The sequence below is a fragment of the Lotus japonicus genome, chromosome 4 (assembly GCF_012489685.1).
Source record: "Lotus japonicus ecotype B-129 chromosome 4, LjGifu_v1.2".
Taxonomy (NCBI): Eukaryota; Viridiplantae; Streptophyta; class Magnoliopsida; order Fabales; family Fabaceae; genus Lotus; species Lotus japonicus.
In genome coordinates, this window is record NC_080044.1 from 15680343 (window position 1) to 15705642 (window position 25300).

The 25300-nt window shown below is 36.2% G+C and overlaps 2 protein-coding genes and 1 pseudogene across 3 annotated transcripts; 2 read left to right on the top strand and 1 right to left on the bottom strand.

Annotated features, from left to right (window-relative positions):
* LOC130709900 (salicylic acid-binding protein 2-like) overlaps positions 1 to 12965 on the top strand; it is a 41705-nt pseudogene extending 28740 nt beyond the window's left edge.
* A 3473-nt stretch (positions 12966 to 16438) lies between these two features.
* Positions 16439 to 17794, top strand: LOC130710668 (methylesterase 1-like). Its single transcript, XM_057560010.1, has 3 exons — positions 16439 to 16848; positions 17040 to 17162; positions 17315 to 17794. Exons 1-3 carry the CDS (start codon positions 16459 to 16461, stop codon positions 17597 to 17599), a joined length of 798 nt encoding a protein of 265 aa, XP_057415993.1. The 5' UTR covers positions 16439 to 16458; the 3' UTR covers positions 17600 to 17794.
* LOC130710667 (uncharacterized) lies at positions 16915 to 23989 on the bottom strand. Of its 2 annotated transcripts, XM_057560009.1 has the most exons (14): positions 23856 to 23989; positions 23708 to 23773; positions 23501 to 23623; positions 23332 to 23418; positions 22673 to 23242; positions 20294 to 20776; positions 19937 to 19998; positions 19744 to 19849; positions 19536 to 19615; positions 18733 to 19062; positions 18486 to 18624; positions 18031 to 18355; positions 17850 to 17947; positions 16915 to 17241 (listed from the first exon to the last, which is right to left on the bottom strand). In XM_057560009.1, the coding sequence occupies exons 1-11, from the start codon at positions 23919 to 23921 to the stop codon at positions 18561 to 18563; spliced, it is 2037 nt and encodes a 678-aa protein (XP_057415992.1). In that variant the 5' UTR covers positions 23922 to 23989; the 3' UTR covers positions 16915 to 17241; positions 17850 to 17947; positions 18031 to 18355; positions 18486 to 18560. The 2 variants fall into 2 exon arrangements, with proteins under 2 accessions (XP_057415992.1, XP_057415991.1); XM_057560008.1 differs by having other exon boundaries at positions 16915 to 17947.
* Positions 23990 to 25300: the final 1311 nt, after the last annotated feature.

Consider the following 25300-nt stretch of genomic DNA (forward strand, 5'->3'; position numbering starts at 1 on the left):
TCATTCCGATTGCAAAACGGGGCTGTGCCGTTCACTGCGTATATGCTCCTGAGGAACTTCAAGTCCTGGAAGAATGGAGATTCGACCTTGACAATCTTGCTACAAATGGGTATGATCTTCGTCCTGAAGTCCAAGCTCAAGGTTGGGAAAATTACTTCAACAGGCTTCGAGGACCGGTGTATGACAAACTGATCAAGGAATTCTGGAAGCACGCCGACTGCGATGATACTCAGGTGGTATCTCACATTCTTGGAAGGAAGATCATCACTACAGAGAAGTCTTTCGTGAATCTGCTGGGTGCAGAAACTGCTCGTGGGTATCGTTTCCAATTCACTGAATCGAAGCTGAAACCCAAGACGAAGGTTGAGACCAACAAGGCCCTGTACACCAATTACAAACCGGGCAAGACTAATTACAAAGTGATGGATCTTCATCCCAAGCTCAGGATCTGGCACAAGATTCTGCTGAACTGCATAAACCAGAGACCAAAGGGCAGTTCCCCAGACTACATCAACTTCAACCAGAAGGCGATGTTGTTTTTCATCCAAGACAAGAAGAAGATCTGCCTTCCCTACTTCCTGTTCTCCTACTTGAAGGAGTGTATCCGGAAGTCTAGGACTACTGCCTCCATCAAGTCAGCAATCAAGTATATCCCTTTTGGGAGACTGTTGTCTGATCTCTTCATTGAGAATGACCTCATTCAAGATCTGGTCAATGCTGGATGCACAGAGGATCTGACCACCATTGTCAGTGATGTCTTCACTGCAAATTCTCTAAAGAAAATGGGCCTAGTCAAGAAGAAGATTGTTCCTGCCCATGAAGACACATCTTCTGAAATCAGAAGTAGAAGGGTGCCTCTGAATGACTACCCTCTGTGGACACAGGCAGACAATCCTGAAGCCATTAGGTGCTATGTTGAAGACCTAAGGGCTCAAGGCTATGAAATTGATCTCGATGAATTCTTCAGCAGACTGCCGCCAGCTCCAGAGTTTCCTTCTCCTACCAAGAAGAAAGTTCAGAGGAAGATGATCCTAGAAGAATCTTCTGAGGAATCAGATGTCCCTCTGACCAAAGGGAAGAAGGCTGGTCAATCCAAGAGAAAACATGATGAAACCAGCAAGCCAGATGATGGTGATGATGGTGATAATGAGGATGGTCCTCCTTCTCCTAAGAAGAAGAAGAAGCAGGTCAGAATTGTGGTGAAGCCTACTCGGGTGGAACCAGCTGCTGAAGTGATCAGAAGGATTGAAACTCCTGCCATAGTGACAAGATCATCAGCACAATCAAGTAAGTCTGCAGTTGCTTCTGATGATGATTTGGATTTATTTGATGCACTCCCCATCTCAGCCATGCTCAAACAATCTTCAAATCCACTCACTCCCATTCCTGAGTCCCAACCAGCTGCACAAACCACCTCTCCACCACATTCCCCAAGGTCTTCATTTTTCCAACCTTCTCCAACTGAAGCACCTCTCTGGAATTTGCTCCAGAACCAACCATCTAGGCCAGATGAACCAACATCACCCACTACCATCCAGTACAACCCATTAACTTCTGAACCCATCATCCCTGAGCAACCAGAGCCCAATCAAACAGAACCTGGACCCAAAACCTCTGATCACTCTGTCCCAAGAGCATCAGAACGTCTGGCTCCCAAAACCACTGATACAGACTCTTCCACAGCCTATACACATGTATCCTTCCCAACCAATGTTGCTGACTCTTCTCCTTCCAACAACTCTGAATCCCTTCGAAAATTCATGGAAGTTAGAAAAGAAAAGGTGTCTGCCTTAGAAGAATATTATCTCACTTGTCCAAGCCCTAGGAGATATCCTGGCCCTAGACCTGAACGTCTAGTAAACCCAGATGAACCTATCTTGGCCAATCCTTTACATGAGGCAGACCCTTTGGCTCAACAAGCTCACCCTGCCCCTGACCAACAAGAGCCTGTTCAACCAGAACCTGAACCAGAACAATCTGTGTCTAACCACTCCTCAGTTAGATCACCCCATCCTCTGGTTGAAACTTCAGAACCTCACCTTGGAACCTCTGAACCAAATGCTCAAATGTTTAACATTGGCTCTCCACAAGGTGCCTCTGAAGCTCACAGCAGCAATCACCCAGCCTCTCCTGAAACCAACCTCTCCATGATTCCTTACACTCACCTCCGACCCACATCTCTCTCTGAGTGCATCAATATTTTCCATCATGAAGCTTCATTGATGCTACGCAATGTGCAAGGTCAGACTGACCTAAGCGAGAATGCTGAATATGTGGCTGAAGAGTGGAACAGTCTGAGCACTTGGCTAGTGGCTCAAGTTCCAGTTATGATGCAGCTCCTGAATGCAGAGGGAAGACAGAGGATCGAGGCTGCAAAGCAAAGGTTTGCTAGAAGGGTGGCTCTTCATGAACACGAACAGAGACATAAGCTACTTGAAGCTATTGAAGAAGCCAAAAGAAAGAAAGAACAAGCAGAAGAAGCTGCACGTCAAGCAGCAGCTCAAGCTGAACAAGCCAGATTAGAGACAGAACGACTTGAAGATGAGGCTGAAGCTCTTAGATGCCAAGCACTTGCACCCGTAGTTTTTACTCCTGCTGCTTCTGCTTCCACTCCAGCTCCTCACGCTGCTCAGAATGTTCCTTCTAGTTCTACACAGCCAAACTCGTCCAGACTCGACATTGTGGAACAACGTCTTGACACTCATGAGTCTCTGCTGATTGAAATGAAGCAAATGATGATGGAACTTCTGCGTCGATCTGATAAACCCTAGCTTTAGGATCTCTTCGTTTTGATTCTTTTTCTTTTTCTTTACCTGTGTTTTATTTCGTTAACCTCTGGTTCTTTCTTGTTAATCTTTACTTTGCTCGTTTGTGATTATCTATGCATATATATATATATATATATATATATATATATATATCTGACATTATGTTTGCAATTTTTTTTTTTTATTCATCATAAACTGCTTTTACATCATACATGTTTGTCTTTTCTCTAACAATCCTAGAATGGAGGATCCCTCCTCATTCTTCTGCATTCCTGGCGCTGCTCTGACCTCTCCTTCTCCAGACGCTCCAGTGCATACTGGATGTTGTTGAGCCTGTCTTTTAGCTCATTCCTCTCCAGAATCTCTTCTGCAGTCTTTAGCTTCTTTTCCAAGATCTCTTTTTCTTCCAGCAGCTTTAGTTCAAGCTGGCTGAGTTCTTGCACCTCCTCCACGAAGGCAAGAAATTCCCTCAAGTCTCTCTTCAACTCTGGACGCAGGTCCTCCTCCAGCAGTGTCCGTGTTAGCTCTGAGATGGTTGTTGTACCCTCTGGATGCCTAATGTTGAGAAACAAGTCCTCCTCAAAGGCTCTCTTTCTCAGCTCCTCTAATGCGATCATGTATGATGCCATTTGATGTTGTGAAGCTTAACCCTTTCTCCAACGCTTTATATAGGCTTCACTTTCTCTCTGAAAGTTAATGCTCCTACAGTTTCTCGAGGTTAAGTTCTTGGTAACTGATCCTTCTCTTTACTCTTTTGGCCGGTGGTAAACCGTTCCTCTTGTGCATTAACTCTTCTGTTTATTTTCGCCTAATCATGCATCGTTTTTTTTATTTTTTTTAACTTAGAGCTTCTCTAAGGGGGAGTACCTTGTACTTCAAGCTAAGTTTTTCACACCCCAAGCTTTTTGCTTATGACAAAAAGGGGGAGTACACCCATTTTTTGATGTGTAAGATGTGTTAGTGTGATTTATTTTTCTTTTGGAGAATTTAAGAGTTCCACCTTTATGACCATAGATGTGTCACTGAGCAAATACAAGGAATACATCTCACTTCTTCTGAAGTGATTTTAGTTTGACTCTGATACCCAAGACTCTGATACCTTGTCCGTGACTCTGATTACTTATGCGCTCTGATTACTCTATTTTCATCTATGTCATAAGTTTTTCACTCTGAACTCTTATATCATTTAGCTCAGAATCTAGACTTTACTAACGTTTTCATCAAGTATTAGATTCAGGGGGAGCTAAGCTCAGAATCAAGCAGTGACTTGAATTCAGAATGAGCAAGATAAACTATTCACATCAGGATAAGTTTTATTCTATATCCCTAAACTCTGAGTGAATTCAGTTTATTGTTTTAGAATTGTTCATCAAAAATCTTAGTTTTGTCGTCATCAAAAAGGGGAAGATTGTAAGATCAAGTTTTGATCTAGTAGTACAACTCTATGTTTTGATGATTACAAGTTAACCTTTTGATATGAACAATTGTGGTACTCTAACGTGTTTTTCTGAGTGTGCTATTTACAGGCTCTGCCCTCTATTCAATCTCACACAAATCAGAAGCACTGTGCTTAAAGAGTGTCCCAAGCAACGCTTTCGCATTCACCATGTTCAGTATGAACAGTGGAAAAACTTCAGAAGTTCTGAAGTTATACAAACTCTGATGTGGACTCAGTCACTAGAAGTTCTGAAGATCCAGAAAGTCTGATAACCAAGAAACACTGAAGGCTCAGATATTCTGATGGCGTAGAAGACTCTGAAGATCTAGAAGCTGAATAGTGGAAACTCTGATGTCCAGAAGCAAGATACTCTGAAGACCATGTACTTCCCTCTGAGTTCAGAATCAGAAGATACAATGGTCAGAGGATCTGGGCTTTCCCTCTGACTCTGATCAACCGGCTTCACAAGTTCCAACATGAAGCTTTCCCTTGATCAGAAGTCTCCTAGGTTTAAAGGTCAAGTCACTATCCAAGTACAAAAGCAACTGTACCTTCCTGATGACCTACCTAACAGTCTCAGACATAGCAGAAGCTGGATTTTCCAGAACTGCCCTCCAACGGTAGCATTTCCCATGCAACGCTCAACCCTAATCCTTGGAGTATAAAAAGAGGCTGAAGACTGAAAGAAGTGGCTAGAAGCATTCACATACGCGCAAGACAAATTCAAATTCTTCTAAGCTTTCTTTCATCTTAAATTCATTGAGTTTACTATTAGCTTTTTAGAAGCAAATCTCTTGTAAACAATTCTTTGATAAACAGTTTGTTTAGTTCCTTTAGGAGATCAAGGTTGATCGGATCCTAGAGAAGACTAAGAGAGTGAATCTTAGTGTGAGCTAAGTCAGTGTAATTGTTAGTCACTTGTAGGTTTCAAGTGCAGTTGTAACTCTTACCTGATTAGTGGATTGCCTTCATTCTAAGAAGGAAGAAATCACCTTAACGGGTGGACTGGAGTAGCTTGAGTGATTTATCAAGTGAACCAGGATAAAATTCTTGTGTGATTTTCTATCTCTTATCTTTGGCACTTAAGTTCTCGAAAGATTTGTCAAAATCTTTAAGGTGGAAGCTTTATCTTGAAAACGTTATTCAAACCCCCCCTTTCTACCGTTTTTCATACCTTCAAACACATCATATAAGTACATTTTGAGTGGCTTATATTTTTCAATTTTCATTAAGTGTATATTTAGTGTATGTTTTATATTTTCTTCGAGACTTAGCCTCGTACGTCATATGTTACCTATTATAAAATTCACCCTCGCAAATGCCCATCACACATTTTAAAAAAGGTAAGGAATTGACCACCTTAATTACATCTAACCAATGGATGATAAAGATGAGTTACCAAATGTTTTGTAAATTATTTAGGCTTAATCCTCAAATTAGTCCTTGTCTTTGTTTCGCCGTCTGAACCAGGTCCCTGACCGGAAAAATTTGTGGCATCAATCCCTCTTGTTCAAAAATGTTTGGAGCCAGTCCTCGCCGGAGCCCGGAGCTCCGGCGAGTGATGAAATGGCATGATGATTGTATTAATGAAGTTGATGTGACTTTAAAAAAATTAAAAAATTAAAAAATTAATCAACATAAATTAAGTACTTCTAATCCTAACCCTAAATTAATTAACCTAATCTAATTTCCCCCAATCTTTTCCTAATTCCCCCAAAATTACCCCAATTCCATCAATTGAAATTAGGGTTCATCACAGCTTCTCCTCTGCTGATCTTCTTCTTCCTCTCCCCTCTATTCCTCAATCGTGTTCATCTTCCTCTTCTCTTCTCTTCTATGTTCCTCTTCTCCTCACCCATTCCTCTTCTCTTCTCGCGTTCATCTTTCTCCTTGTCTTCCGAAACCCAGCAACCCCAAATCACGAAAAGAACCCAGATCCTTTGCAAATGGCGGTGCCTTTCTTGCGATCGGTTGCAGGTGGTGGTGGATTTGGGGTTCTGGGGTGCGAAAACGGTGTTCACAGATCCATCCTCTCTCTCACCCTCTTCTTCTCTTTCTCTCATAAACTCAGACTGAGGGGTTTGAGGTTAAGGGTGGCGGTGGGGAGTGGATGGGTGGTTTGGGTTTCAGTTGGGGTTAAGGGTGGTGGTGGGGAGTAGGTGGGTATGGTGGGAGAGTGAGGAAGATGAGAAGATGGAGACAATTTGTATCTCAGAAAAGAATCAATGAAGACTTGAAGAGGGTAGAAAAGTGATGATGATGATGGTGGGGTTGAGGTTGAGGGCTCCATGGGTTCTGTTCGCGCATTTTCTTCTGTTGATTTAGATGGGTTGCAGAGGAAAGGAATTGATGGGATGGTGGTATGCAACACCGTGAAAGGAATTGAAGATGGGTTGTAGAGGAAAGGAATTGATGATGGTATGCAACACCGTGATGATGAATGGGTTTAGTTGATGATAGAATGAGTTTAGTTGATTTGTGTCTGTGTTGCCATTTCCTTTGATTTTAATTTGTAAATAGTTGGAAGATGTTTTGATTTTCTGGAAATTGAAGAAATTTTAGGAAAAGATTGGGGGGAAATATGTTTAAGTGAATTAAGTTAGGGTTAGGATTATAACAACTTAATTTATATTAATTAAATGTTAATTTTTTTATTTTTTAAGTGCCACGTCACCTTTATTTAAACAGTCAGCATGCCACTTCATCCCTCGCCGGAGCTCGGAGCTCCGGCGAGGACTGGCTCCAAACATTTTTGAACAAGAGGGATTGATGCCACAAATTTTTCCGGTCAGGGACCTGGTTCAGACGGCGAAACAAAGACAGGGACTAATTTGAGGATTAAGCCAATTATTTATAAACACGGCACGACACAACACAACATGGCTATTCATATTGGTTATAAGGATAACTAGTGTCGTAACCCGTGCATAGCACGGAAATTTTATGTTGTAATATTTTAATAAATAAATAAGTTATTCGTGTATAAACCATCGGTGTAAAGATATATGAAAAGAAAAATGAAATAAATAATTGTAATTGTATTGTGTACATCAAACATTTCCAAAAACTCTCTTAAACACTACATTTACTGTACTGGTCTGTTGTTTACCCGCCTCATCCAATATGCAAAGTTTAAGACCCTTTCTTGAGCGTATTCTAGAGAGAGTTGTATATAACTGACCATGACTTAAGACGGGCCTGGGAAGGAAGAGCACAAATAGTGTTTGTCATTGACTTTTGTTTATGGTCATCATAAAACATACTGAAATTGAAAACTGTCTTCTTCTGAATTTAATTGGAAAATTGGAATCAGAAGGAACCAATTCTATTCTTAAAATGTGCACTTTGTAATTAGCATTTGTTCCCGTGATAACAGTTGCACCAATAACACATTCACCAAGGTCATCAACAATTAACCTGGTTCCATTGCATAAACCTGTTGTTTGGTCTATATTTCTCAAAAGCATGATTGGAGTACCAACTTTCAATAATAGTTTGTGGTTTGAGATTCCTGAACTTTCAGTTTCGTTCAAAATTTTGTGGTAAACCACTCACCTCAGATTTTAAAATCTTCAACAGATTGCAAGGTAGAGTTAGAGCTCAGATATTCATGTTCTGGTGCAGCTATCATGCCAAGCATGTAAGTGTTTATCATTTCAACAGCCTCCAGTGTAAGGGGTCAATATTGCTCTATCTTGAAAGAATTGCAGGTCTTTCATTTTTTGTGGAAGGTCAGGATATGCATATTTAATCAATTTGATTAATGGGTCATTACTAATTGGGATGAGCAGATCTAGCTGGATTCGAACATCATACTCTCTAGCTCCGAAATCAGGATTATTGTAATTTTCAATTTTAAGAATCCAATATGCAAACTCTTTGATTTCTTTAGCTTCATCAACCGTCTCAGTTGCGGTTAGCTACATGTTCTTAGATAATATTACCCACTTTGTAATTCTTCCACATTGATGAAGAGTTTACAGTAGCTTCCATAACTTCTTGTCTGCTTTCTCTAGTTATTACAGGAGCATTTGTCTAAAATCACCTCCAAGTATTACTACTTTTCCTCCAAAAGGTTTATGTACGTTTTCTTCATTTTTCAACCTCATTAAATCTCAGACTATTACGTTTAGAGCTTCGAAACAAAAAAAATCAACATTGGAGCTTCATCCCATATAATAAGGCTTGTTTCAAGCAGAAGCTTTGCTCGTAGACTTCCCTGCTTTATATTATATGTTGAGGTCTCTATAGCATCTGATGGAATGCAAAATTTAGAATTGAATGAGATGTTCTGCCTCCAAGTAAGAGTAATGATGCTATGCAACTGGAAGCAACATTAAGTACAATTAGTCCTCTTAATCTAAGTGACGTGGATAAAGTGTTCAAACAAAAGTATTTCTGGTTCCACCATAGCGATATAAAAAGTAGAAGCCTCTTGAGTTTGACAACACATATGTGACAACCCTCACATATACAAACTTTTGCTCAAGTGTAAGCATACTAAACAACTCTTCATATTGTATCTATAATACATCTTTGTTATAGTTTAGTTCATCGACAATAAATCTATTGTCAAATTGTAGGACTTCAACATATTCTGGAGATGACAAAGATGGGTAATCATTTAATGACCTACCATTTCTTTGGAGAAACTTCTCAATTTCAATGATACATAAATTTTTTAAATCAGGATCTACGATTTGTAGTCATGCAGGCGAGAAGGAAGATTGACTAATGATTTCTAACTGTATCGAATATAACTAATGTTGTTCAAACACTTTTCATAACTATCGAGCGCAACGTGATATTCTAAACTTTTGAATTTCATTTAAATTAAATTCAAGAAATAATTATGTTACCATAGAAACATTTCATGATCTTAATAATATAACTTGAAAATATACATACCTGGATTTTGAAATGTTTTTCTTTTAGGGTGTAGAATTCCTTCTGATAAGAGAAGTCATCATGCATCCCAAACATCATTAGGTTTTGAGATTGAATTCATCATTAACATTCTTACAAAGAGTTTTCGCATTTGTTCTCCGGAAGCTAAATAAGAGACTTCTTTAATTGCATCTATATATTCTTTGTCATCTGTTAGCAACTCCAATTGATCGCATGCTTCCTTAAAAGTACCATATGTTATTCCCTTCACCGTTCTTATACTTTTGTATGACTCTTTAATTCAGGAACGAAAGAGTGAAACCATAACAAATAGAGGAGTATCTGGTCCTTCAGATTCAAACCAATTAGTTATATAACCAAATCTCTATTTGATCGTAATTTGAAAAAATAAGTAAAAATTGCATAACAATATGAGAATAATACTTGACTTACTATCTTTTAAATGAAAAAATATATATATGTACTTTCCTTTAAACAACACACCAAATTCCTTGTCTCTCTACCCTAAAAATAATCCTTGTCTCTCTTTCAATTATCTTTAAATTCGTACTGTCTTGTAGTGGTCTTACAGTGGTATTTCTTTAGTAAAAAGATTACTCTAAGATCTCACGAGTGGAAATGAAGGTCATAATTCAAGACTATTGTTATTGATTAATGAAAGACACTGAATTATCTCATATTCTAATAATTGAAAAAGTTGAAGAAAAGTCAAATGAACAGAGTCAGAACCCTCTCCTCACAATGCAATTTTAAATCGTGAATGAGAGGAAAAAAAAGAGGATTGTTATATGCTCCGAAACAATGAGTTGTATAATCCTCCAAAAAACATTGATGAGCCTTGCAGAATTTTTTGTTCAAGATACAACCTAATATCAGTTAATTTCTTATTGATTTTTTTTCTTTTACCAAACTTACCCCTTGAATGTTTCAGTTAAAAAAAATCAAATGTCACTTTCTTTTCTTCTCTTAGTGTTGTTTCTTTTTTAGTAATTTAAATAATTATAATGTAAAAATATTGAAAATATTTGAATACTAATTTTTCATTTAATGAATAATTGATTAATTAGTTTAATTTTTATAGTGTAAAAATGTTTTACAGTAACACTCAATTTTTTCTCAAGGTATTTCTAAGATTCTGAGATTATGTTAAATGGGTGAGTCTCTTTCAATAAATCATTTTTCATACGCATTGTTTAGGGATCAAATTCTGAACTAAATGCTTAAGTAGTTTAGCTATTTATCAATTGTGCAAGATTTTGTCCGAACACTAAAACTCAATTATACTACCAAGATTACCTTCCATTTTAATTAAAATAAAAATATAGTTACTCATGTGGAAAAATCAATTAAATAATCTGTAGGTGGAATTTTTTAAAATTTGATTTTTTTTTTAAGAAAACACTAATTTCGTTCTTTCCAAAAAAGCTCAATTTTAAAATTTAAAATTTTTGGAAAAAGAATCTTAATAACATATGTTTCTTTTTGGTCCTCGAGGGTTAGCTCAAGTGGTAAGAGTTAGGAGACATAAGGGTGGGGAGGGGAAGGTCCAGGGTTCGAATCCTGGAAGGAAACTTTGAAGGGATTTTCTAACTTACTAACAATTAACCACACAAAAAAAAATATGCTTCTTTTTGAAATTTAAAATGTTTAATAAAACTAATTGTAAAATAGTTTTTAATAATTTGACATTATATATAGTATTTGACCACATTTTAGTCATCCTATTTAGAAGCACTGGTATTAGGCGGTATTTTTTAAAAAAATTAATTTTTTTCAAAAAAAGAAAAACTGATTTCGTTTTTTTCTTAAAAAACTCAATTTTAAATTTTGGAAAAGGCCATAAATATTTTGCCAAAATTACCAATTATGAAATTTTAAATTTTTCAAAAAATTAAACACTGATGTTTTTTTTTTCTGAAAAACCTCAATTCTAAACTTTAAAATATTGGCATTTCAAAAAAAAATTAAAATTTTGGAAAAGAGCAAAATGATTTTTTTTCAAAATTACCAATTATAAAATTTTACAAAAATTAAATACTGATTTCTTTTTTTTCTAAAAAGCTCAATAAATTTTGAAAAAGCTTAATGAATGTTCTAATTATGGCAAGATTATGATTTTTGATGGTTTATTTTTTAAAAAGCTCAATTTTAAATTTTGGAAAAGGCCACAAAGATTTTGTCAAAATTACCAATTATAAAATTTTAAATTTTTCATAAAATTAAACACTGATTTTTTTTTCTAAAAGAGCTCAATTTTAAATTGTAAATTTTGGCATTTCAAAACAAAAAAATTTAAATTTTGGAAAAGAGAAAAAAAAATTCAAAATTACCAATTATAAAAATTTTTAAAAAATAAACACCGATTTTTTCTTTTTCTAAAAAGGTCTATTTTAAATTTTAAAATTTTGAAAACTTTTAATGAATGTTCTAATTACGGTAAGATTGTGATTTTTTATGGTATCAACATTTATGGTGAATGAAATTAAACAAAATTTTTATGGAAATACTTGGAATGTCAACATTTATTGATTAATTTATTGACTCATTAAATTCGATCAATGAAAATTAAACAATGTGGACCAATTAGACAATGTCATTTGGAAATTCAATGACAATAACCAATAGAATGCAAACGTATAGAAATTATGTAGCAATGTGACCCACTTTGGTGGATGGGCTTTATATATTATTAAGATGTATTCATATGCCACACTTATGCACGTCTTGCCTATAAAAAAAACACTTATGCACGTCTTTACATTTTTGGAAAAGGAGTGAAAGGAAATTACTCTAATCTTCACTCTAATTTTTTCCCACAACTTCAACAGTACAATGACAGTATCCCAGCGGCTGAATGGTTGGACACTGAATTCTTGCCATGTGGAAACAAGATATCTATGCTCTTTGGTCCTAAATTGTTGTCCACTAAGCTCTACTAATTCTCCCCTCCTGAGGTAACCACATAACACCTACATCCTTATCTCATCTCATATGCTATAGCTATCTCATTTTAGCTACAGCATGTAGAGAAAAGAGGTTTTCTAAATCAGTTATCCTAATTTTAGGTTAGGTATACTTATACGTAATATTTTGACGGCAATCATGAGAGTTTGAATTTTACACAACACATTTAAAATATTAATTGACTGCATAAGATTAGTGTGATGTTACCTCATCTACTTTAATTTAGTGTGATTTAGATCACAAACCAATAACATGTTATTCATACCTTTATTTAATTGACATAACAAAATTTCACAGCAAAATAAGAGATTGAGACATGTTGTGATAAGTGTATATCATATTTTCATCTGTTTTAAGTCATGTTTTCTACAATAAGAAGTTAAGAACAATAATAATTGGATTTGGCAGGATCTTGAACTTGCCAAGACTTTATTGAGGCCATCGTCCCTCTTTATGGAAGACTTGTCAGAGCAGAAGAGCTTCTCGAAATATGGTTTTGGATCAGTTCCACGCGCTTTTATAACTTGCACCGAGGACCTTGGAATCCCACTGAAATTTCAGCTCTGGATGATTCAAAATGCTGGGATCAAAGACGTCCAAGAGATCATAGGCGCAGATCATATGGCCATGCTTTGCAAGCCAAGAGAAGTATGCGATTTTCTCTTGGAGATAGCTATTAAATACGCATAATTGAAGTTATGAACCAAACTTTGTTTTATTAATGGTTGTGTTCAAATTTGACTTGTGTGATCAAATTAGAAGACTCTCTCGTTTGAAACCACGACATATTGTGTGTTTTCATGAATTTTATTTAAAGAAGTTCGCATAACAACTTGTATTCTTGTTCTTTTAATTTTTTTGAGTGCATCATGTTCTATTCTTATTTACTTTCATGATGAATTGATGATGAATTAATGAAACTTATAAAGTGTTATGAAGAGTACTCTGAGGTGCTTTGAGCTTATGTCGGGGATTAAGGTGAACTTCTCTAAAAGTAAGTTCGTCGGAATCTCTATAGGGTAGGGTCGTAGGGGTGATCTCAAGAGACTCGCGTTAATGTTAAACTGCATGACTATGCAAGTTCCCTTTGTCTACTTGGTATTCCAGTGGGTGCTATTCCGAGAAAACAGGCCACGTGGGAACCGGTGATCCAGACATTAAGGAAAGATTCTCTGAATTATCACTATCTTTTGGGGGGAAGTGTGTCTTCTGAGGAGCGTGCTCTCATCTATCCCTCACTTTTTTAATGTCCTTCAAAATGCCCAAGTGTTTTTCCACGCTATGCAAGAAGATCTAAATGCAATTCCTATGGGGTAGTGGTGTTGGGGAGAGGAAGATAGCGTGACTGAAGTGGGAGAGAACGTGCCAACCGAAGGCAGAATAGGGCTAGGCGCTAAAGATGTAGAGGTGTTTAATAATGTTCTTCTGCTGTAGTGGAGGTGGACGATGCTGACAGAGCAAGGTAGCCTTTGGGGTAAAGTTATTCATGCTAAATATGGGGTAGGGGACTGGGCTAGTGAGGTTAGGATGGTAGAAAAGGAGTCTTGGTGGTGGAAAGATTTCAAGAAAGTTGGTGGGGGAAAGGTGGACTTGTTTGAAGGAAATGTGAGTATAAAAGTGGGAGAACATACTTTTTTTGGCATAATAGGTGGGTTAGGGATGTGAGGGGCCTCTAAAACTAATATATGGAAGATGCTTTTATATGTGGAAAAAACATGCTTGTCAAATTAAGGAAATGGGAGAGTGGGTGGGTGGGATTTGTAGGTGGAATTTTACTTGGAGGAGAATTATGTTTGATTGGAAAACCCAACTTCTGGAGAAGCTGATTCGGGATATTGGTACTTTCCAATCAAATCAGGGCAATATGTTGATCAATGTGGATCTAGGAGGCATCTCCAGATCGCTGGATGGTAAGTTTTATGTTAAATCAGCTTATGAGGCCCAGTTAGTGCAACACCCGCAAGAAAAATGCGTTTTGTTCAAAAAGATTTGATCTATAGCAGCTCCCTCCAACGTGCAAGCATTCAATTGGAAGGTCTTTTTCGATAGAATCCAAACAAAGGATAACCTCAAGGACAGGAGTATTATTCAGTTGGGGACTGGTTGTGTTTGTGTATTGTGCTCTGATCAAGATTAAAGTTTGAACCATCTCTTATTTTCCTGTAAATTTGCTTGGGATGTGTGGATGAGGTGCTATAAATGGCTCGGAGTCAATTCTGGAGGAGAACCCCAAGTCCCATTTTCTACAACATTGTCACAACCTGTTTTCAAGACCAGAGTTAGGATGGTGGTTAGTTTGGGTTGCAGACGTCTAATCCATTTGGTTACATAGAAATAATGTAACTGTCAATTGGAGTCAATTAGTGCTGAAAGGGTGGTAGACTTAATCAAATTTCGATCATGGATATGTTTAAAATGCAAAAAAAAAGGAGTTCAAAAGCTCTTCATATGAATGGTCAACAAACCCGAACCTTTGTTTGGGGGTGGGCTTCCCTTGGCAAGCTTAGCATCTGAAACCACAACGGTAGAATGATCTGTATAGCAAGTTGGCTAAGGCTTTGGTTGGGCTTAGTGATAATGCAGCTTTGCTCTACTAATTAAGGCCATTGCTTTTGCTACTTATGTGGATTTGATGTGGTTCATCTGCTTTTGATCTATTTAATTACTCTTTGCAGGCTTTATCTTATGAGCATGCCCTGACCAATATTTTGCTCCCTATGTGTGAAGCTCCGTTTTTGTCTACTTGAAAGCTACCTTGATGGGTGGTAAGGGAAACATATGACATTGATACTTCTCATGTATGTTGTTAGTAGTTTGGGAGTCGTTCTTCACCCCTCCCCCTTTTCTCTCTTACTTTATTTGTGTTGATCTGTGTTTGGCTCTAGCTCTAGCTCTAGTGTTGTGTTGTTTTGTTTTGCTCTTTCTCTCTTTGTATGCGGTAATACAGGGTTTTAGCACCCTTGTGCTATTTTTTTATTTTATTCTATTTGGTATTTAAAAAAAAAAAAGGTTTCATTGTTCTCAAATAAATTTACCAAAAGATTGTTGACTGAATCACTAAAAAAATTGTTGAATTGTGGTGGCTTTTGTGTAAATTACAATGGTATTAACCGCCTTATTATACTTTAGTGGCGGTTTAGGAAAACCGCCAAAATAAGCTCTGACATTATTATAAAATGACGATTTTCATCAAAACACTGATACAATCACTATTTTATAAATTGCATGAAGTGTCGTTTAACTCTTTTTTTTGTAACTAATGGTGGTGTTAACCACCACAATCTTAAAGTCAGCTTTAAATTTTAAAATCTCTAGGTATTTTAGGCCAAAATCTTTAGTTTATCCTAAAATGAAAAGCATAACATAAGAGTTATAGCCGCTAAAAGCCATTTGTTTGGAATAATGTTTCCTTCACACCTCTCTTTGAGGTAGAGAGTGGTGGAATGAAGAGAGAGATAGAAAGAAATGAAAAAGTAAAAAAGAGAAAGTATGAGATGTGATAGATGATAAGATGAGAGAGATAGAAATAAAAAGAGGTGGAAATGAAATGTTTAAAAATGAGATGTGTATATATCATTATTGCATTTGTTTGCCATAAAATGAGAAGCATAGCATATCCAAACATCCACGCACATTCCTCTAGAGTCTCTATGCTATGAAACAAAGAAGGTAGACATCTAGTTTTTTGAGAGAGAATCAGTTATCAATTAGATTATGTTTAAAAAGAAAGGGAAAAAAAACATAAGGAGTATGTTGAGATGAGTCGAAAGAGAAAAAAGTAAAAATTTACTAAATAAAATATAAAAGGAACATTTGCATTCTAGTTATCCCAAGTTATATGGCTGAGTTGAAGGTTGGCATATGGTTTGAGGATTTCTTTTTTGGAGACCTTGGGCCCTTAGTGTTCTGATATAGTTTTTGGGTTTTTTTTGTGCTCCTTCTTGCTCTTTAGGTGTTTGGTTATTGTGCTTAGTTTGTCTGTTTCTTTGTGTTTTGTGGAGGTTGTTGTTCCCAGCTTTTAGATGGGGTTTTCTCATTTTTATCTCTTTGTATAGGGTGTGCTTTGGCCCTCACTAAGGATATAATACATTTTTCTTTTCTAAAAAAATATATCAAAGAAATGACAACGTATAGTCTATCTTGATCATAATATTCCAACAATGAGGACATACACGGTTTTGATTGATGATAAGCTCTTTATTCATTGATGGAATATGAGGTCTGCATTCATTGTTGGTTATCAAGTCTTTGTCAACATTGACCTTTTCAGCGGCGTGAAAGAATTCAGTGTGCTGAAGAAGCACGTGACAAGGTCACTTGTTACTGTTCAGCAATCTAACGGTCTGTGCTGATCCTTTTATATATATAGAAGGATAGGCTATGAAACAAGCAAATCTCATCACAGAAAACATTATGGATCGGAAGCATTATGTGCTAGTGCATGGGGCTTGCCATGGCGCTTGGTGTTGGTACAAGGTTAAGCCACGCCTGGAATCTGCTGGGCACAAGGTCACAGTGATTGATCTTGCAGCTTCTGGCATCAATATGAAGAAAATTGAAGAGGTTGATACGATTTCACAGTATTCTGAACCTTTGTTGCAGTTAATGGCTTCAATTCCCTCGAATAAAAAGGTAATTCTGGTTGGTCACAGCCTTGGAGGACTGAACATATCACTTGCCATGGACAAATTTCCAGAAAAGGTAGAGGTTGGTGTTTTCTTGACAGCTTTTGCGCCAGATACGCACAAACCCTCTTATGTCTTGGAAAAGGTTTGCTTCTGAACCTTTACTACAACTCTATTTGCTCTAACATATGTTTACATTGGATGATAAAGATGAATTACCAAAAGTTTTGTAAATTTATAAACATGACATTGGAGTATATCTTTACATTTTATCCTATGGGGAAAATGAGTGAGAGAATTACACTTATCTTCTCTATTTCTTTTCAACTTCAACAGTTTAACAGTATCCCAGCAGCTGATTGGTTGGACACTGAATTCTTGCCATGTGGAAACAAAAAATCAATAGTCTTTGGTCCTAAATTCCTAGTCACCAAGCTCTACCAACTCTCCCCGGCTGAGGTAACTACATTAATTACATAGACCTTTGTCTCATGCTGACTAATGCTGGTTGAAAAATGACATGTTTGGACTCCATTTTCTGCAAGAAATAATAAGGCCTAGTATTTTTAGTCCCCAAATAATAATAATAATATAAGGATCGGATTTTGCAGGATCATGAATTGGCCAAGGCTTTAATGAGGACAGGGTCACTCTTTGTGGAAGACATGATTCAGCAAAAGAACATGTTCAAACAAGGATATGGATTAGTTCCACGTGTTTTTATTATCTGCACTGAGGACCTTACAATCACTTTGAAATTTCAACTCTGGATGATCCAAAATGCGGGAATCAATGAAGTGATAGAGATGAAAGGCGCAGATCATATGCCTATGCTCTGCAAGCCACAAGAACTAAGCGATTCTCTCCTGCAGATAGCTACTAAATATGCAAATTAAATTCATGAAGGAAGCTTGGTTTTATTGTTGTGTTTGAATTCGACTTGTGTGATCGAATTACAAGAATCTCTCCTTTTAAACCTGGAGACAGGACGCATTTTGAAAAGAAAAAAAAATTGTAAGAATTTGCATATCAGGTTGTATTCTTGTTTTTCTTGTTTAAATTCATGTAATGAATAAATGAAACTTATCGAATTCCGATGTGGGGGTCTTATTGTTATTAAGACGACAACTTGAAGGAGATTGGTACCTTTCACATGTGGTCTTGTACCGCACGACCTACTTATTTGGAGGAACAAGAATGCAAACTCCACCCACAAAGATAAAATCATCCACAAGAAAGACACCCTGCAATATGAGAATTGTTGGCATTATATTGCTAGGGGAAAATTATGTTGCTGGCAAAAAGTTTGGAGGGAATGGATTGGTACCTTTACAAGTTGAAGATAAAAGTGGTAGAAACCAAGCATGAAAGCTGTGAAATACACAGCAACTCTAGATCATCTGCATACTTTATCCACGCCATTCATCAGATTCTCCACCGAGATAGCATACAAGTATGGAACCACAAATCATAGAATACGAAAGATTGGGATGAACAACATGACAAGTTAGAACCCAGTAGCAGCTATTTCTTGAGCTGTGGCACCAAGGCCCCCCAATAACATTGAAGTAGCCATCTTATACCCGCAAGGCCACACCGCTCTGAGCCAGCATAAAATTTCTCTCCTTTCTGTCCATCTATGCCACCACCACCTGTTTTCAGCAAAGTATTCCATTCAATCAGCAAACTAACATTTAACCATGACAACAGGATTCTTGTATAACATTCTTAAAACACTCAAGAAGAAAAGGCCTAGTTTCCTGCCATAAGCATCCTACTCACCCAAATCTGCAGTTCAATAACCATCAGTAAACGCTAAATAGCAGAGCTTCCACAACGTTCATGCATTTTAGATAGTTACTCGGTTTTCTGCCCATGGAATCCCTTTTCCTGACAGCAGAACTCTTGAAATCTTCTTAGACTAAAACAAATAAGCTCATTAATATAGTTTTTTTTATGGGTGCACAGAATCAGTTGTAGGCATCTGTCCTGTCTGTTGAGCAAAAAAATTCACTGTTCAGCAACGTACCGTTTCAAAAGTGCTTCCGGATTATAAGGAAACAAGTTCTTTTGGTGAAGATTTACAATAGAATTGTTCAAAGATAGTAAGCACTCTGAAGCTTTGTTGAATGGTTTGATATCATAGTGCTTGAAGCCATATTCACCTTCTTCTGTAGAATTCTTCATATGCAATATGATACTTTCATTTTTGTCAACTGAAGAAGGCATTCCATCTGCCAGAAACTGCTGACCATCCCCTGGAACTTTTCTTCTCTTGCAAGATGATTGGTATAAAAATTCTTCAGAGAATGGAAATTCCACGAATAACTTCCATGAGTTGCATATCAAATTCATGCATCTAACAAGGTATGTGCAAACAGAAAAAGTAAGAGCCGATTTTAAAGTAACATCAATGTCAGGATAAGTGTCACGGCCAAATTCATAACTTCAGTGTAATTCTCTTTTTTTATTTGTTTCACCATGACATTAAACTAGCTGTGCACACAGTGGATTTTGAACTCAGCACATATCTTCCTCAATTGAATTAAGGAAAAAAAAAATCAGGGTTGCAAATTCTATAAAATGAGGGTGAATTGTAAGATGGTGAATTGTAATGTTGAAAACATCACAAATAAAACTATAAAGTAACCGAAAGATATAGCAGAAAACTAGTCACTGAAACTGGATCTGATTAAAGCTTTCCCTGTTTATTTATTTTAGAAATATAATATAAAACCATGAATGTATCCTCATCCAACAGATTAGAAGATACTTGGTTCATTAAACTACGAAAGAAAAAATTTGCAATCCAAAAAGGCTAGCATTACATACCTTAGAAGATACTTAGCACAGCATATTCCAATATCTTTTGAAATGAGGTAGTCAAGAAGCACTTGGTGATCGTAATGTATCTGCAGATCAGAAAGTAGATGACAAGATAGTCAATAAGATTAACTTTTGTTTATCAAATTAAAGTAAGTAATGAAGTGGATGGAGATGAGTTGTCCTATCTACAAGTGATAAGGTATATAATACTAGCCTCTGAAAGAAACAGGTGGAAAAGGCGCACAGGATTAAAAATGTCTGACAGATCAAAAGAAAAATCTTTCTTTACATCCAGATGTGCAGCATCCTTTCTTTCAGTCCTACATCCAAATTCCAAATCTCATGACAGTGGACTTTTCCATAAAGAGGTTAATAACAAAAGGAGAAGATTAAATACACTTGCTTACTCTTGCTGGAGACAAGATGATATGCTAATCAGTTCCAAAAGCACTTCAAACAACAGATCATCCTGCCATTCAAATGATGAGTAACACCAATCAAACTACAAGACATATTCAAAAGACTTTTTTGCTAAAGGAAAACTTGCAAGACTCCGGATTTCATTAATGCCTCAGTTTTACAAATATGTCCAATCTAGTAACTCAGCCTTCAAAATCATGGTCGTCATCTACATCAAACATTCCATATGGATCCGAGTTTAAAAACCATAAATTTCCCAAAATGAAAAACAATTTGAAGAAAATGTCCACATCATACTCATAAACTACTGTGCACAAGAAGCATGAAAAGGCGAGTAGACAAACCTCACGAAGGAATAGCTGGAGAAAAGATGACATGAAGTTCATACATATCTCCATGTACTTTCCATGCTGGATAGAGATCTCAGTTGGAAGATGTCCTTGAATCCACTTGTAAAGCTCCAGCAATCCCTTTTTTCGGCAGAAATCATCAAGCTCTGAATCTGGGCTTGTGGTAAAACGTGAGCACATAGTTGAACGATTACAGTTGTCTGCATTTAAGCCTCTTTGACTGATCAAACTGAAAGAACAAGCCAGTAAGAGGAAAATAGCTTGTCTTTGTAGGTGGCTGAAATGCATTCCACACGCCTGTCCATTCGACAAACTCAATAAAAATGGAGAGCCCTCCAGAACATCACCTTGATCAGACTGATATTGAGTTAAGGGTTCTCCCAGAAGCTCTTGAAAGTAGTTATGAAGAAGTTCAAACCAGGAAAGATGGACCAAACAGTTTACACAGGAGATTGAGCCAAGCCTGATCATCAGAATCTGCAAAAGAGCATTGTAATTGGCAGTAAGATTGCACTTCATGCAGGGTTTATTCATATTAATATATTATATAACTATGATCAGAATTACATACATAAACAAGAGTACCAATGTTTTCGAATCTGAAAAAAAAAATCAGGTAAAATTAACTTTGAGACATTGAAGGAAAGCAGGGGTTTTCAACATAAGTTTTATTATTTTAAACTTGCTTCCATACTAAGTTTGAAAACCCAAAAACAAGTGATTGAATAAAGTTGTAACTTTTGAAGTTGTTTCTCCTTTTTATTTACCTTCAAATTTTCCAATGACTATTCAACAACAAAAACAAAAGCCTTTTCTCATTAGATAGAGTCAACCACATGAACCAAATGAGGTCATAACTATAGTTTGGCCTATGGTCTCATTTTATTTTATTTTTTAGTCTCTCTATCTCTAACTATTGAACTGCCCTCTATTAACCTTCTCTCCTAACTGGGGCTGTAGAAGTCCTCTTCACATATGCCCAAATCACCTATGGCAATTCTCTACCATCCTTTTCACAATAGGCGTTATCCCAACTCTCTTTAACACATTCATTTTTAATCCTATCTTGCTCTTATGTAAGCTCATCTATAATATCATTCTTCTCTTTAAAAATTAAGCTTATTTACTTGATGGCTCTTTACTTCCCAGCATTTAGTTCTATATAAATATATCGTGAGGAGATGACAAAGGGATTACTTGCAATTTTTACAATGAAAGATTGGTAGTACTAATATAAAGGTCGAAAATATAATTCCCAATCCCAACTACCAAGAGCTAGAGTAAACATTATCGACTTGAACACTGCACAAAGAGCTGGAAACAAGTAAACCCTCAATAATTGGAAGCAAGATTGAATGAAAAAGATTGAAGTTTAATTTCCAATACCAGCTACACAAAGAAGTCATTAGATACTGATTTTGGCAAATATATGCTAAATTGCCAGGACACGCCAGGTCGCCAGCTATCCAAATGGAACAGCTATGGCAAAGAGTTTTTCCAACCTTTCTTCTAATTGTACAGATATTTCAATTGGCGCAACATACGTTTATGTCTACTATATCAAGGGAACAGCATGCAACTGTGCATTCTGCCAATGGTATATAGCTAAAGACTACATACACTGCAGAAAAATTAGTTTTTATATGGAAAATGGAAAAGAGACAATATATTTCCCTAGTGACTGAATAATTGTTTCATCTAACACAAGTACACAACACTGACCCTTATTTATAGACTATAGTAATAAAATAATGTAGGTAAAATACAATACAACCAGAGCAGGTCTAGCCTGATATTATCAACAATGTACAAACACCATATATCAACTCAAGTACTAAATGTTGGACTCAAAAAATTGAAATACTAAACAATATTCTTGAGCTGGTCCTGGCATCCTTTAAAGATTTTGATTTGAGATTCAGATGGAATATTTCTGTCAAGCTGCTAGTGTAGCAACTCAGAAACACAAACAAAGAAATCATACAAGAGATAAAAAGAAAAAGAACAAAACATTATTGATTATTGAATGCCAGTCAGAAAAGGAGAGAAATCTCTTCTGAGGGTTCCCGGTAGGCCCTTACAAGTTACAACTGAGCCACTGCCCCCATTTTCTCATTACTAACAATTCTCCATGCCCTCAAGCTAAATTGTGTCCTTCCAACCACTTTAATTAACTATTAATGCTCTACTGTAACTAACTGATGATATTTGGGAATCTTTAATAGTCAGCATACCATAAAAACATTTTTTATAATAATCATAACCTACTGTCCATAAAATTAAAATGGAAAAAATCATCAGTAACTGCATTCAATCCTACAAGTGATGAAATGTTCAGCTCTCAAGTTCATTGAACAAGTCGAAGAACCATACCAGTGACTTGTGTTTCAAGTAATGAATGATGCATGTCTCAGCTCCATCTTCTTGCTTGCTGAGACTCCACTTTACAAGTCTCGGTATAAGATTCATTATTGTGATAAAAAGCGGATGTTCGTCAGCAGAATCACAACCAGTTTCCACAAAATCATCCCGGTCAACCAAAGAACACAGTAACTGAAGCAAAGTCCCAAGAAACTTGATTCTAGGCTCCATACCACTGACATCCTTAAGGTTCAGTTGATTCATTGAAGAGCTTCTCTCCATGCTACCAATGTCACAACTCCAATACTCATCCAACAAATCCCAAGGCATTTTCAAAAGACAAGAATCGACAGAGTCATAGAACACTTTGACAACCTCATCATCATAGTCCTCCTTCAAATGCTTACATATAACACGCATCGCTTGAGTGATGCCAGTCACAGTAGACCAATCACAATTCGTCAACCCACATTGCATCAGAAAATCAAAGTCACTACTTTCCGCTGAAGACGATAGTATTCTAGCCAATACCATTTCCCAGGAACAACACAAAAAATTTATGAACTCATTCCAATTGTTCCCCTGCAGGTCATTACAGTGAATCATATAATAGGTCCCATTGACGAAAAGTCGAAAACTCATCAAGGAAACTACTACTGCATCGCTCGTACCGTGGTGAAAACAAACTGTGAAGTTAAAACAAGAGCTTTGACAGTAACATGTTGAACAAATTCACTCTTAACAGACAGCAAAATCACCTGCCATGAAAAAGCACAACACAATATTATTCACAAAAACCCTAAACCCATGAAGCATTTCAATTTTCAATCAAACACTCACCATTTCGGTTATGATTTTAGGAAGACATTGATGAACAGAACAGTGTTTCTCTGAACTGCATGATTCATCTTTGTTTGGAACAGAATCAAATTCACGAACCCGCAGCTGAATTTTATTCACGACCTAGGATGAAAAATGAAAATTGACCAAATAAATCAGGTACAGAGCATTGAATAGGGTTTTGGAGATAAAAGAGAGAATGTGAACCTCAGAAGAAGCTATCAGAATTTCGTTCTCCTTCTCTCTGGTAATCGAGACGCACGCTTGTGGTTTCTGAGGAACATGGAAAGCGCGTGAAATTTGAATGAGAAAGGGAACAATAGAGTTGGAGGTGGAAGAGAACAGTGAAGCATACCGTGGAGGGGCGGAGAGACTCGTCGACCAGGCGGCAGAGCCACCGCAGTTCAGCGGTCGGAGACATTTCCTGGCTCACAAATTAGTATATGAGTAGTCTTTGCCCATTAGAGAAAAACAGAAAAACGAAAAAATGCTGCTATTTATGATTTAAAAATATTAAAATGTTTAATTAGATTTAACATTATTTGCCGAAATTTTCCGATTTACCAAAAAAAACATTATTTGCCGAACATGGGTCGGAAGTCGGAACAATAGTCTGCGGATGCAAGGTTCTTAGTTCTTATTTTAGAGTTAAGAACTAAGAACTAAGAACTTTACCAATGGAGGTGCTGACATGGACTCCTTAGTTCTTAAAAATAAGAACTCAGTTCTTATATAAAGAGTTTTACTTTTTGAGTTCTTAGTTTAAAATATTAATTATTTCTCTCTCATTCAAATTACTTTATTACTTTATGAGTTTTGTTTTATTACTTTATGAAAATAAAAAGTATAAATAATGTGCTTGGTGAGACCAAATGAATAGTGGTAAGAACTAAGAACTAATAACTCATGGTTGGAGCAAAATTGCTTGAGAGTTGTTTAAACACATGTGACAATACAGACTCATATAAATAGTGTTAAGAACTAATAAATAAGAACTAGCATTAGAGATGCTCTTAGTAAAATTTCAATCAATGTGAAACCCTCTCTCGGAGGAGATCACCTAGTGTGTCCTCCGGTGGGCAAATGAGTTATATACTAGCGTTTTTACCCCGTGTGTTGCATGGTGAATATTAATCTCATTATTTAGGTACATATTAATGAATTAAGATATGAAAAAAAATGAGCATTCAACCAAACAAAATCAATCACGTTGAGTATCACACAACTTGCAAAATTTGACAAAAACTTCATATAAATTTAATCCTAAGTATTTTTAAAATTATGAAAAATATACTTAAATTTGATGAAAAATTGTTCCCGAGAATTAGCAAAAGTGGGAAAAGCCAATACTAATTATTTAAATATGTTTTCGAATTAAGTGTTGAAAATTGTCAATAATACATAATTAAATTAAGTGATGGTAATCAACGGTTATAATTAAACTGTTTAGAATTAATCAATGAAATTCGAAAAAGAATTTCCCTAAACAAATTGTCATTGCATTAGAATGTTATAAATTATTTCAAATGGGGTTTTTAAAATATTAAAACGAATATACCATTAAGTGGGTTATATGAGGAATTTTTTTTTTTGTTACAAATGGAAGATATATAAGGAATTTGAAGGAAATAAATAATTACTTTCGAATAGTAATTTCCTTAAATAGATAACTAATGAATTAATAAGTAATGTATTATTTAAAACGTTTTTTCTTCATTTTAAAAAAGGAAATTATTTCAAAACATATTTGCACTATTTTACGTCATTAATTAGTTTATATAAGGAAATTGAAGCAATTAA